Source organism: Cetorhinus maximus, chromosome 8, assembly GCF_964194155.1.
Source record: "Cetorhinus maximus chromosome 8, sCetMax3.hap1.1, whole genome shotgun sequence".
In the NCBI taxonomy this organism is placed as follows: domain Eukaryota; kingdom Metazoa; phylum Chordata; class Chondrichthyes; order Lamniformes; family Cetorhinidae; genus Cetorhinus; species Cetorhinus maximus.
Genome location: NC_135886.1, coordinates 5,046,627 through 5,060,623, shown reverse-complemented (window position 1 = coordinate 5,060,623; position 13,997 = coordinate 5,046,627). Strand labels below are relative to the sequence as shown.

General features: G+C 43.7%; 1 protein-coding gene across 1 annotated transcript; it reads left to right on the top strand.

The window, feature by feature from the left end:
- LOC144684056 (polymeric immunoglobulin receptor-like) lies at positions 1 to 13,997 on the top strand. The gene is made up of 6 exons (XM_078547771.1): positions 1 to 298; positions 3,403 to 3,729; positions 5,233 to 5,263; positions 6,104 to 6,222; positions 8,846 to 8,886; positions 12,837 to 13,997. Exons 1-6 carry the CDS (start codon positions 1 to 3, stop codon positions 13,008 to 13,010), a joined length of 990 nt encoding a protein of 329 aa, XP_078403897.1. The 3' UTR covers positions 13,011 to 13,997.

Here is a 13,997-nt window from a genome sequence, read left to right as displayed (position 1 = left end):
ATGAAAGCTGCAGCGGGGGAAAACATCACTGTGGAATGTTCGCAGGCAGCAAAGTTAGGATACCCTAACATCATATGGTGTAAGGCAACTTCCAAAACTAACTGCAATCCTGTAGTGAGCACCCGGAATCATCAGTTCAAGAATTCTAATGGAAAGACATCGATAGCTACTACCAATGGGTTAAGTTCTGTAACCATTCAACAACTTCGGGAGAAAGATACAGGAACATACTTGTGTGTGGGTGTTTTTCATGGCTCTTTCCATGTTTTGGATGTTATATTACTGAAGATTTCCTCCGGTAAGAATTTTGCAAAAGATTGTTTATAGGGCTGATAATATGGTCTGGGTGGAGTAACACCAGGGCGGCTGCTCTTTAGGGGCTGTGTGGGCATAATATGAGCTCAGTTGACTAAGGTATTATCATAGCTCCCAGTGCACAAGTAATGACCTCCGATGCTACCATTTCTATCTATTTCCATGAACCGATCTAAACAGCCTTTCCCCTTATACTTCTATAAACCTAAAATCATATTCCTCTCAAGCCTAGTTTCTTTCATTCTTTCACGGGATGTGGGCTTCGCTGGCTGGGCCAGCATTTATTGCCCATCCCTAATTGCCCTTGAGAAGGTGGTGGTGAGCTGCCTTCTTGAACTGCTGCCGTCCATGTGGTGTAGGTAATACCCACTGTGCTGTTAGGGAGGGAGTTCCAAGATTTTGACCCAGCGACAGTGAACGAACGGCGATATATATTTCTAAGTCAGGATTGAGAGTGACTTGGAGGGGAGCTTGCAGATGGCGGTGCTTCCATGGAGCTGCTGCCCTTGCCCTTCTAGGTGGTAAGGGTCGCAGGTTTGGAAGGTGCTGTCGAATGAGCCTTGGTGAGTTGCTGTGTGTCTCCATAGTAAAATATCCCTAATTTCTGTTGGTGTCCAGGACACTGAACAATTCAGCAAACCATTTATAAGACCGGCAATGGTGATTGCATGAAATGAGCAGCATTGTCAAATCAATATATAAATGAGCCTTCTGCAATACATTGACATTAATTGGTTAAAACACATTGGAGGTTGTTTTACCGCTAGTTCCAACTAATCTTTCAGGCTCCACATTAGGATTCATTAGCAGGGTCTGTGAAGGCCTTGGAATAAACCTGCAGGAGTGCCCCTCCTGCTGGCACATTAGGACTGCAGCCACTGTCAGCTTGTACTCACCCCAACCCTCCCTCAATCAACTCCTTCCACCCTCCCCTAATTTAAGAAGGTCCTTGGGGCCTCTCCATTCTGTGTGCCACATAGATTGCATCTAGCTTCAGGCAGTGATGAACTTAGGCCCAAATTAAGGCGTAACTGGTCTCCAGCAATAGCAGAAGATGGTGATCAGGAATTGGCAGCCCATTTCCCAAGCTCCTAATTTTCTTTCCCATTGACTTAATACTCCAAGAAGGAATATACTGGAGCCCTACATACCCTACCAGGAAATATTGACATGGTTTGTGTTCAACAGCATTTATTTGCAATCATTTGACATCAATTGCACTGCAAAACCAATTATTTAGCTTTCATTTGGCATCACAAGTAACAATCAACTGACACTGTCATCAATTGCTGTTAAACTGCAATGCTCAAACACTTGTGATTATCAGAATTACTTACCTTAAGCATCCTGACACCAAAAATGATCATAGAGTTTGTTCTCCATATTTCTAAATTTCTATAGCTTCAAACATCCTAAAACTGAGCTAACGTTAGAAAATGAAGACTCTGTTTTAACATAAGTTTTTATAAGCTAGTTTCATGTTTTTATACATAACCTATAACTAGTACAGTACACCCCTGCCCCTCCGCTACCCCAGATTGCAGCAGTTTTCTTCCCCATCTTCCCCCGAGTAATTTTCTCCCCACCCCACCTTCCCAACATCTCCCTCCTCGCTTCCAGTCGCACCCCTGGATTGCAGCAGATTTCCTCCCTCTTTTCCCTTCCTCTCCCTCTCCTCCACCTCTCCTTCACTTTCCCCTCTCCTCCCCACCTCTCCATCCTCCACCCTCCTCTTCACCTCTCCTCTCTCCACCCTCTCTGCCCATCATTTTCACCACCCCCCCCACCCACTCCGCTCCTTGTTGCTTCCCCTCTTACCCCACCCCACCCCCCCCCCCCCTCCCCCGCCCCCTCTATCTTCCCTCTCCTCCCACCCCACTCCCCGGGAGTGCTCATGCCACGGGGTAGGCAGGAAATGGAAGCGACGATGAAGGCCTGCTCCGCTACCAGCTTTTCAGCCAGCGTGGACCAGCGATGGCGGCAGGAAAGGGTGTGTATTCGGGTTGGGGAAGTCAGGGTGGAGAGACTCATCAGCGGGGACCTGGGCCCAAGATTTGGTGGCAGGTGGAGGAGGCCCCAAGACTCGCCCCGAGACTGGGGTGGGGGCGGGGTGTAAGTCTGAGGCTGAGTGTGGCAGTGGTGGTGGTGGTGGTGTGGCGCAGCGTAGGCCGGGAATGGAGGAGGGGGGGTGGGGTGCAAGGGTAGCACCAGGGACGCCAAGATTCGCACCTATCGTCCTGTGTCCTGCATTGTTTTCTTTCCAGGTTGGCAATGAATAGATTAACAAAATGAATTTAGAACTGATGGGGATCTGGTGCTCTCAAGCATGCATAGCTGTAAGATTTTTCAGGCTAAATGGAAAAAAAATAATAAATTCGGTTATTATTTAAGCAATTAATTTCCTTGTTTTTCGATGCAGGTTGCTGAGCGCATTTGGTGCCTTTGAGCATTTGTTTTCGGTGCCTTCAAGCACCTTTGATCACCTTCGCTGTCAAAAGATGGCAAAACACTGCTGCATGCATGAAAAACTCGTTCCAAATGAGAACATTTGATGTTGAATGATCGCTGAGCACAAAAATAATGTTGAAATTTCCCGGTGGACAATTTGAACTCACTGGGCGAGATTTTAACTCATTCAAATCCATCCACTTGCACGGGGTTAAAATCAGGCCCAGTGGCTCTAGCAATGCCAACTAAGACTCAAATTGCTTAGCGTGCAACGAAAGGTATACTCAGGTCTCTTTCCTGTATAACAGGCCTGGAGTTAGGTCCAATTGCATCCGGCTTCAGAAATTCACCCTTCCATGTTGAGCATTTTCACCGCAGTCACAGTGAACAGAAAGAATTTACCAGATTTAGACCCACACACCCCTGAAATATTAAATTAAAAGTTTCGGATGAGCAGGAGTTGAACACAGGAGCCTTCAATGATTACATTGGGCTTTATGACTATAATCTGTTCATACTTTAAAGAACAGAAAATATTTTTGACATTTTCAATGTTTGGCTAGTTTGTTATATTTTGTGCAATGAAAGATGTTTTCTTTTTGAACTTTTAACGACTTTTTTGTCCCCGTTTACCAACAGATTCATGGAAACCAGCTCAACCAGAGATCAGTGGTGTAAGGGGAAATATCGCCACTGTACCATGCCTGTACACGGACAAGGAGATACGTTATGAGAAATTCTTGTGTAAAGTAACCTCTGTAAATAAATGCACTATTATTGCCAACTCTGATGGAATGATAGGAAATCTGTACAATGGGAGTGTTTCAATCATTACTAATAATTCTCATAATTTTACCGTTACCATGAGCAACATTAGTAGAAGAGATGAAGGGGAATACTGGTGTGGAGCAGTAAAAATAGCTGACATAAAGATTGTTCAGGTAAAAAACCTGACATTTGCTGAAGGTAAGAACCAATTTAAATTATTATAATTCAGTCGGCATTGCGTAGAACTCAGAGCAGAGATAATTGGTCAAATGGCTGGTGTTAATGCTTCACCTGAGGCCTCTCCTACTCACCCTTTATCTCTCCCTTTCAGTGTATCCTTCTGTTCATTTCTGCCTCAATGTGTTCATCTAGCTTTCCCTTAAAAGCATCTATGATTTTTTTTGCCACAACTACTCCTTGTGGTGGTGAATTCCACCTTTAACAAGCTCTACATTCTAATAATTCTCTGAGTAAAGAATTTTCTTCCTGAGTTCCATATTGGATACTTTGATGATTGTCTTAGATTTAAGACCCTTAGTTTCTGTCATAAGTGGAAACATCTCTATGGGCAGAGCCTTTGTCTCGGGGCCCGCTCACCGAGGCGTAAGATGACGCGGGGGTGATGTCGGGCGTGCGTCCCAACGTCACCGCGCGTCACTTAGGTTTTCAGTTCGGCGAGCGCACAGCCGACACAGCTGCGCGCCCGCCGAACTGTCAAAGGCCTACTAAGGCCTGTTAAAAAGCGGTTACGGCAATCAGCTGAGCTGCCCGTCCAACCTTAAGGCTGTCGGGCAGGCGAAGAGCCCAGGCGGCCTTCGCATTTTTCTTGGAACCTCATCCACGGGCGGGCTGAGGTTTCATGAATGATTTAAAATTTTCAGAAAAACGTTTATTAAAATGAATGCACCTGTCCCAGCTCATGTGACAGTTTCACACGAGGGGACGTGTCATAAAAATTTTTTACAGCACTTTATTAGACTGTTTAAACTTTAAAACTAATCTCCCCGAGGCACCTCTGCGCGCCACTGGCATTTCCCTGGAGTTGGGCCACAATCCCCTCACACCCCCTCCCCTCGCGCTGAGGCCGGAGCCCAGCAGCTACTTGAACGCGATCTCCTGGCAGCAGGTGGAAGGCCAAAAGAGCCTCCTCTCAATCCCCCGCTCGTGGAGATGAAAGAGCCACAGCCACAGTCACAATCGTTCCTGTCGAGGAGATCCCCCTCCACAGTGACAGCCCTAACAGATGGGGGCTTTCTTTAATTTGATAGGGGCTTCCAAGAGCACCTCCATTTTGAAACTCCCTGCCTGCCTTTTCTACCACTAACTGAATCCACCTTTTGCTCAGCTTCCTTTTCACAAGGTGACATGACAATTAAAGACAAAGAACTCCATTCGACCAACCTCCGTTCACCCATTCAGAATTTGACCGGTTGGCCTCAGGTACTGAAACAACCAGTGTTCAGAATGAATAAAACATGTCCCCTCTGCCACATAACTGCCTGCTGCCCCCACCCCCCCACCACACCACACCCCACCACAGAACCCCCATCACACCACCCCCATCACACCACCCCCCGCACCAAACAACCCCCCGCGTTTGCTTTCTTAAGTGCTATGTAATGGAGACAAAAGTTATGTTGTTTTGGGAATGATTATCAGTTACTCATTGAGTTATTCATTCATCTTTACTTGCAAAAATAGGAAATCCAACAGTATTCAGCGATGCCCCAAGGTAAGATTTTAATAATTGTCTTGAAATAACAACTTTTAGTCATTCTGATTGAAGTCATAGTTAATAGCTAGTACTGTTGTCCTCACATTACATGCTGAGCAATGGTCCAACTTTAATACTACCACAAGCCACACAGCTGCCTTTTTGGTGCCATACTTTTCCTCATATGCTTCTTCTATTAATTGTCTTCCCATTCAATACAAACAACATCAAAGCCAGGGAGCAAAATTGTCACACGACCTGCCAGCAATCATCCAGATGGCGATAATATGTCAGCTATGCATTACCACTTTGTTCTGATCTCCCTTCCCAACTTCAGTGTTTTATTCATTCACTGGATGTAGGCATCGCTGGCTAGGCTAGCATTCACTGCCCATCCCTAATTGCCCCTGCGAAGGGGCTGGTGAGCTGTCATCTTGCACCACAGCTGTCCATGTAGTGTAGGGTATTCCACTAGTATTGTTAGGAAGGGAGTTCCAGGATTTTGACCCAGCGACGATGAAGGAACCTTGATATGTTTCCAAGTCAGTTAAGTGTGGGACTTGGAAGTGGACCTACAGGTGGTGGTGTTACCATGTGCCTGCTCCCTTTGTCCTTCTAGGTGGTAGAAGTCGCGGGTTTGGAAGGTGCTGTTGAAGAATCCTTGGCAAGTTGCTGCAGTGCATCCTCAACAGCGAGAGATGATCTCGCCAGAACATAGCTCACCTTACATCTTAGGGATAATTACATTAAAAACCGATTCCTAAGTTTAGTTCACAATCTGCTACCTGGTGGAGATATTTTCCCTTGTTTTATTGTGTGCACAGTCTTAATTTCATCTACTCCACTTCAATCTTTTAGAGATATCACCCCACAAACATGGTACATCATCCTCTCAGTTTTACCGGGACTATTAATCTTATTGCTGCTGGTTCTGTTTATATTGAGAAAGAAAAGGCTGAAAACAGCCAAAGCTGAGGGTGAGTAGCCAAGGAAACATTTTTCTGCAATAAATATGCAAGTTGCTTAGTAGAATAGTACAATAACAAAATGTTGATGTAAAATTGAGAAGAACTGCTTTCCAATCGGAAGCAGAAAGGGCTAAATTTTGTCAGTTCCCATGAGGCGAGTTAGGAGGCTGGAATGGGAGCAAAGGTACAAAATAATGCGTTGGGTCAGTTCCCAGAATGGTTCCCGCCTCCGGGTGATCTTTCCCAAGCCAAGTCAATGTGGCAAAGGCTACCCTCACAGTGGCAGCAGGTAGCCAATTAGGCCCATTAATGGGACAATTGGGGAGCGGGTGATAGCGTTGTTGGCATCTTCTTGATTGCGGACAGGACCCCCACTGAGGCCCAAGCCTGACAAGCAACTGCAAGTGGCCTCCTGGCAGGAGGGCTGGAGGTAATCAATGCCGCCACTCGATCAAGCCAGCACAGACCTGCCAGAATTCACTAGCCACAGCTGCAGTCACAGGCCACCCTGTGGACGGTATCCTCGCCATAGTGATGGCCACACAGCTTGTGGCCAGGTGCGATTTTTAATTTTTCCCAATACTGCAGGCAGCACCTCCATTTTGAGGCACCCTCATGGTCTCCTGCCTGTCTCAGTGGTGCCAAATCTCCTGGTGGATTTGCCATCCAGAAACCGCTGAGGGGCATCCCATTGAGCCTCCCGCTTCCATAGCCTGCCTGCCGTCCTTCACTGAGCCAGGATTCCCCCAGAAATGGCTTCGTAATTCCGCCGCCTCTCCGAAGATCACAAGTGACCAAGGCCTCTCCCAGGTTCCCAGCCGGAATTGGGGCTGACATCAAGGTCGTGACCCAACCAGGAAAATACAGTCCTCGGACTAGGGGGTAGACTACCTATCCCCTCGAGCCAAACCAATTTTGTCACTGTTTACTTGAGATATAATCAATATAAAAGATAATGAGAACTACAGTAAATAAAGCAGGCTTTCCATTCTGATAGATGGAACCTAGGCGGGAGGAGAACTCCACTGAAATTTGTCATCCAGTGGAATATAATTTTACACAAGATCCTGAGTCATTTCTTACCACAGTAGCAGAATTTGCAATAAACCCAATGCGTGGATTACGTTACCGACACTCAAATCCTTCACTTTCTCTCTCCCTTTCCTTCTATTCTGAAGACACTGATGCTTTGTTAAAAGACAATTGCACAGCTGCCTGTTGTCCTTTAGCACCTAGACTAGGCAGTGATTATGGGAGGCTATTCAACTGCACTAGGTATCATAGTGAAGCTTCTCACCCAATGTCCACAAGCAGAATTTCCAGCAGAAATTCCTGGATGGCCTCCAGGGCCAGGAATTCTATCCGATTCTTCTCTCCCTATGTCTGGGGTGCTGAAGTTATATGTGAAGCCCCAACAAAGATGCTTCTAAAATTAACTAATGCACAAAAGTGCAAGGAATAAAGCCAAGTTTACACAGCTCAGCAACTCACTATCTTAACTTGTTCAGCCATTGAAATAGCAGCTGAATCTTGTGGTTTTATTTATTTATTCTTGATGTGGGTGACGCTGGCAAGGCCAACATTTACTACCCATCCCTAATTGCCTTTGAGAAGGTGGTAGCGAACCACGTTCTTGAACCTTTGCAGTCCATGTGATGTAGGTACATCCACGGTGCTGTTGGGGAGGGAGTTCCAGGATTTTGACCCAGCCACAGTGAAGGAACAGCGATATATTTCCAAGTCAGGATGGTGTGTTACTTGGGGAGAACCTGTAGGTGGTTGTGCTCCCATGCATCACTGTTCTAGCCCTTCTAGGTGGTAGAGGTTGCAGGTTTGAAAGCTACTGTGAAAGGGGCCTTGATGGTTGCTGCAGTGCAGCTTATAGATGATACACACAACTGGCACTGTGCCCAAGAGGTGGACAAAGTGAATGTTTAATGTTTCAAATACTATTACATCATCATCATATGAATGTTTTGGCTGAAAATTGTTCTGTCATCCACCTTCCATGATACTTTATAAAAAGTTTAACAAAGGTTGAAACTGTTAAACTTCAAATATTATAAGTAAATTCATTATTGTACACACACGGCATTTTTGAATAGCACCCACTGTCTATCATTGAAGGCTGTGATCTGATCTTGTGGATTCTGATCAAATTTTTGAATCCTTTTTGTAGCTTATGGCTTAGTTGGAGCCTCTGGTTTGCAAGATATAAAATTGCATTGGAAAGCAGTGAAAAACTCTTTTGAATCAGTGCGCTATCCCACAATGTTTTCAGAAATATTACTTGTCACCCATCTGGGGGTGAAATTATTTGGAGAAGTAGTAATCCATTAGTCAGGTTGAAAGGCAGCACAAGCCAAAGAGGTACTGCAGTGTACTCTGCTCAACTCAATTGTTATCTGTCATGCGGTTAACAAGTACCTGACATGTGGTTAGGAAGTAACTTCCTATAGTAGATTCAAAGAGCGTGATGGTTTGGTGTGGGCGGGTGTGAGAAAATGTGAAACTGAGAGCAGGGTTGAGGTTCTTGCAGTGATTTCTATTTCAGATGAGACTAGAACAAAGCTGGTCAAAATGAATGAGCGCATTCTTATTGTAAGTGAATCGCATTTTATTTGTTTTACAGGTAAAAATGAAAATCCACAATCCCCCACCCTGACCAGTAAGGTAAGAATGGAAGGTATTTTAAGATAATGATATTGTTCAACTTCTCTTATTTTGCAATTATTTAACACAATACTTTATTTCCTAAATAAGCTCCAAATTCCCTAAAGTACTCACTTGACATTATATAAATTGGTTTTCAACACCACCAGCTGCAAGTTCCCACTCTAAACCACTCACCATCCTGACTTGGAACTGTATCGCTGCTCTTTTATTGTCGCTGGGTCAGAATCCTGGAACTCCCTCCTAACAGCACTGTGGGTGCACCTACACCGCATGGGCTGCAGCAGTTCAAGAAGGCAGCTCACCACCACCTTCTCAAGGGCAATTAGGTATGGGTAACAAACACTGGCCTAGTCAGCGACACACGCATTCCTTGAAAGAATAAAAAAAAGATTTTAACAAGGTGCTACATGATGGACTCCTTAATTATTTTTTAATTCATTCATGGGATGTGGGTGTCACCGGCTAGGCCAGCATTTATTGCCCACCCCTAATTGCCCTTGAGAAGGCGGTGGTGAGCTACCTGCCATCCATGTGGTGCTGTTAGGGAGTTCCAGGATTTTGACCCAGCGACAGTGAAGGAACGGCGATATATTTCCAAGTCAGGATGGTGAGTGGCTTGGAGAGGAACTTCCAGGTGGTGGTGTTCCCATCTATCTGCTGCCCTTGTCCTTCTAGATGGTAGTGGTCATGGGTTTGGAAGATGCTGTCTAAGGAGCCTTGGTGAGTTTAATAAAATACAGACCCATGGTATCAGTGGATAAATTTTGGGTCAGGTATAGAATTAATTGCATCCTCGTGGACAGAAGGTTATTATTACCGGCAATGGAGACCAGTTATTCATGGAATCCTGCTGTGTTTGGTGATAGAGATGGAAAGAGAAACCACTTTATCAGTGATGAAGGTATTGAGGGAAATTAATTTACAGATGATACAAAGCAGATACAGCAGGTTATTTGGGTGGGAAATAGATTACAGGTAAATCTAAAAGTCACAGAGAAATGGGCCCACTATGACAGATGTAATTTAATAGGCATAAATGATTTAATATGGGTAGGGTTCACATCAAGCATGGGTACATTATGTGGAATTGGAAATTTAAGTCTGTCAAGTGAGAGAAGGAGCTAGCTTCATAGATTTCTTTGAAATTTTATTAAAAGTGCTATGAGGCTGTAGCAAAAGTAGGCAGATTACTATGGTGTATTGCCAGGATGATCCAGGGGAGATGATGGTGTAATGGGAATGTCACTGAACTAGTAATCCAGAGGCCCAGGCAAATACTCTGGGGACACGGGTTCAAGTAATTCATTTTAATAATCTGGAATTTAAAGCTAGTATCAATAATAATGACCATGAAACTATCAGCGATTATCATTAAAAACCCATCTGGTTCACTAAATGTCCTTTAGAGAAGGAAATCGGTCGTCCTTATCTGGTCTGGCCTACATGTGACTCCAGACCCACAGCAATGTGGTTGACTCTTAACTGCCCTCTGAAATGCCCTAGCAAGCCACTCAGTTCAACGGCAATTAGGGATGGAAAACAAATGCTGGCCTTGCCAGTGGCACCCACATCCCAGGAAAGAATAAAGAAAAAAAATGATCAGGTACAAAATTTAAAATAAAGTATTATCCTTGTCTAAACCCCATCTAGAATACTGTGTCCAATGTTGGTTCACTCACATATTGGGTTAGGGCATTGCCCTAGAAAAGGTTGATACTGGTATAAAGATCCTTAGATACCACAATAGGCTAGGACTTTTTAACTCAGGAAAATGAATTCAATGGGGAGATTAGATGGTGGTCTTTTAAAATAATGTAGATCAGCCATTTGAGTTGTGTAGGTTAGGAAGGATCAAGCGATATGAGTAAAAGTTACGTAAGGTTAGATGCCAGAAGGCATTTGAGAATCATTGCCCTATGGGACAAGATGTAGGCTCATTCAGTGAGATGGATTGGCTGCAAATGTGCAAAAGAGAACTGAACCATTTCCCTAACTGTAGGCTGACATGATAATCGATAAAAGGAAAGTACTGTATTCCAATCACTGTGATCTCCTGCATCTTGTTAGGTTGTCTTGGGGATTAGAGGAATTTCCCAGGGCATTTTTTCTTAAATTGGCCTTAGGCTCTTCCATGAAAAGCAAAGGAAGCAAGGGGGAGACTGCATGACAGTCTGGCACAGGCTTAATGGGCCTATTGTTATTTATGAATGTTTGCATATGTATAACTATACTTCTGTCTTGTCAACATGTGCGTTCATCATCCTCCTCTAAACCATTCTGTCCAATTTTGCATCAGCCTCTGCCAATTGTTGCTTCTTCCTTCCCTTCTACTCAAAACGATATACTACAAAAAAGTAGCCACAGTATGCACTTGCCAATACAATTTTAATAGATTAAGCTTGAGGTCACGGAAGTTTCCAACTTTGCTGTAATCAGCCTGTGCTTAGCAAGTTTAAGGTTTGGGTAAGTGAGATATGCCATTCCACATCTAGCATTTAGTTTTGCAATAACCAGGACTTCTATTGATACACTACACACTGAATAAAAACTGATGTTGATACATGCATCATATTAGAGATAGAGATACAGATCTACAGCGTTACTGACCTAGTTGCAGCAATGATCGGAGTTGCAAGCTAAACATATTTGCACAGCTGATCTTGCTGCTTCATGCCAGCTTCTTTGCTGGACACCAGTTTTAACTGTACATTCATGAATTGAAGCAAGAGGTTAGGATGAATGTGGCACTCCAGAAAGGGGTGTACACGATTTGCCACAGTACTGTTTAATGAAAGGTAAATGATGCAAATATACACTCACCTACCATAACGTGGTAATGGCACTTGTAGTACTCAGCCAACCCAACACCCCAGCTCCTGCACTTCAAGATGTATCATTGCAACAGCATTTTGTTTACAAAAATAAAGAAAGCAGTATAGTTTCCAACTCAGACTTCTTCATAGTTAACTGTGAAATCTCCAATCTTTTAATGATTTTCAATCATTTAAAATTAGTAAGTGGTCAAAATACTCGAGAATAGGTCCATATCGATCCACTTGTGTGAAAAGATAGGTAAACCTAAATTATGTTGGAAATGCTAAATATCAGAGTCAGCAAATATATGCATGAACCAAACCTAAGCATCCATTTATGATTAAGTTTTAATAAAAGGGTCAATTATCTTTAATTCTTGGCATTCGGATGAGCTGGTAAGGACTGCATTTATTTCCCATCCCTAATTACCCTTGAGAAGGTGGTGGTGAACTGCCTCTTGAACTGCTGCAGTCCATGTGGTGTTGGTACACCCATGGTGCTGTTAGGGAGGGAGTTCCAGGATTTTGACACAGTGATAGTGAAGGAATGACGATATAATTTCAAATCATGATTCATTTCAAATCTTGGAAGGGGAACTTGCAGGTAGTGGTGTTCCCATGCGTTTGCTGTTCTTGTGCTTCTAGCTGGTAGGTGGCTGATTTGGAAGATGCTGAAGAAAGAGCCTCGGTGAGTTGGGAAGTGTGTCCTGTGGACGGTGTACACTGCTGCCACACTGCATCAGTAATGGAGCAAATGAATATTTAACGTGGTGGATGGAGTCCCAATTGAGTAGGCTACTTTTGGATGATGCTGAGTTTCCTCAAGTGTTTCTGGAGCTGCAATCATCCAAGCAAGTGGAGAGTATTCCATCACACTCCTGACTTATACCCATAGGTAATGGACAATCTTTAGGGAGTCAGGAGGTGAGCTACTCACTGCAGAATTCCCAGACTTTAACTTGCTGGTGTAGCTACAGTATGTATATGGCTGGTCCAGTTAAGTTCCTGGTCAATGGTACTACACAGGATGTTGATAGTGGAGTAATGTCATATGAATGTCAAAAAAATATATATATATTTATATACTTGTTCACTTTTAGACAGCTACAAGCACAAATTATGTATTTATTTTAGTTTGACAGGGAAGCTGAAGACATGGCCGTTTATTCCACTGTGACCATTGAACCTTCTGGTCAAACAGAGGGAAATTATACAACTTACGCCAATCTGGAGGGTTTGAAAGAGCAACAGGGCAGCATCAAGATCAGTTCTTCAGAAACAGTGGAATATTCCGCACTGACTTTCTGATCCTAGTGAAATGACACCCCGAGTCCAAAACAGCACTCTATAAATATTGAAGCAAAACACTGCAGATGCCTTAAATCTGAAATAAAAACAAAACACTGGAAATACTCAGGAGGCCTGGCAGCAGCAGCGGAGTGAGAACCAGAGTCAAGAGCTGGAATTTTACATACCCCGGGAGGAAGCTGACGGCTGGTGTAGTCAGGTACCATGGCAGCAATGCCATGCCTGCCGCCACTGGTATTTTACCACCAGGGTGCAGGTGTCAGGTGGTTCACCTGCCCTTGAGCCAACTAAGGGGCTCCTCCCACCACTGCACGGCAGAGATCAATTAAAACCCAGTTTTCAGCTGGGTCTGAATACACTTTGAAATTTTCACTTGAATTCTCTATGCTCAACGGGACAGGGTTATTGCATATGGAAATACACAAGAGCAGTGCCCTTGATAAACTGAGATCAGAGCGTGGAGAATCTCAGCCTAAAACCTGTGACTTTGCTGCCGAGAATGAAAGATTCTTCTGTTCCACCTCTCAAACCGTTATTCCACCTCAAATACTACAAATCAATCGGTCTTTCAACTTCTGGCATGCTCTTTGGAAGCATGTGATTCTATGCCTTGGGACTACGTGTAATCAAAGCATGCAGCCATAAAACAACATTAAAATACAAAAATGCTGTGTTTACAATAACAAGATGGCTTAACATGAATGGCATATAAAATTTACACTGGCTAGAGTCTAATGGATAAAAGAATGGACAGATGCTTTGTGTTGAGCAGACTGACCTGAGTATTTTCAGCATTTTCTCAGCATCTGCAGTATTTTGCTTTTACATCTATTTAATGTTATGTCCAATTTCATTCATTAATCAGATAGAACCCCACACAACACATTTAAAATATTAGCTTTTGCACATGAAAATAATCTTGACTAACAGTATTATTTTGATAGATTATACCTTGTGAAAATATTTCTGAATAAACTTTTTTGCACC

Excerpts from the sequence above, each read along its gene's own strand:
- LOC144684056 (XM_078547771.1), top strand. The coding sequence starts at position 1 with ATGAAAGCTGCAGCGGGGGAAAACATCACTGTGGAATGTTCGCAGGCA. Across the intron at positions 5,264-6,103 it reads GTATTCAGCGATGCCCCAAG|AGATATCACCCCACAAACAT; the intron begins GTAAGATTTTAA and ends TCAATCTTTTAG. Across the intron at positions 6,223-8,845 it reads GAAAACAGCCAAAGCTGAGG|GTAAAAATGAAAATCCACAA; the intron begins GTGAGTAGCCAA and ends TTTGTTTTACAG.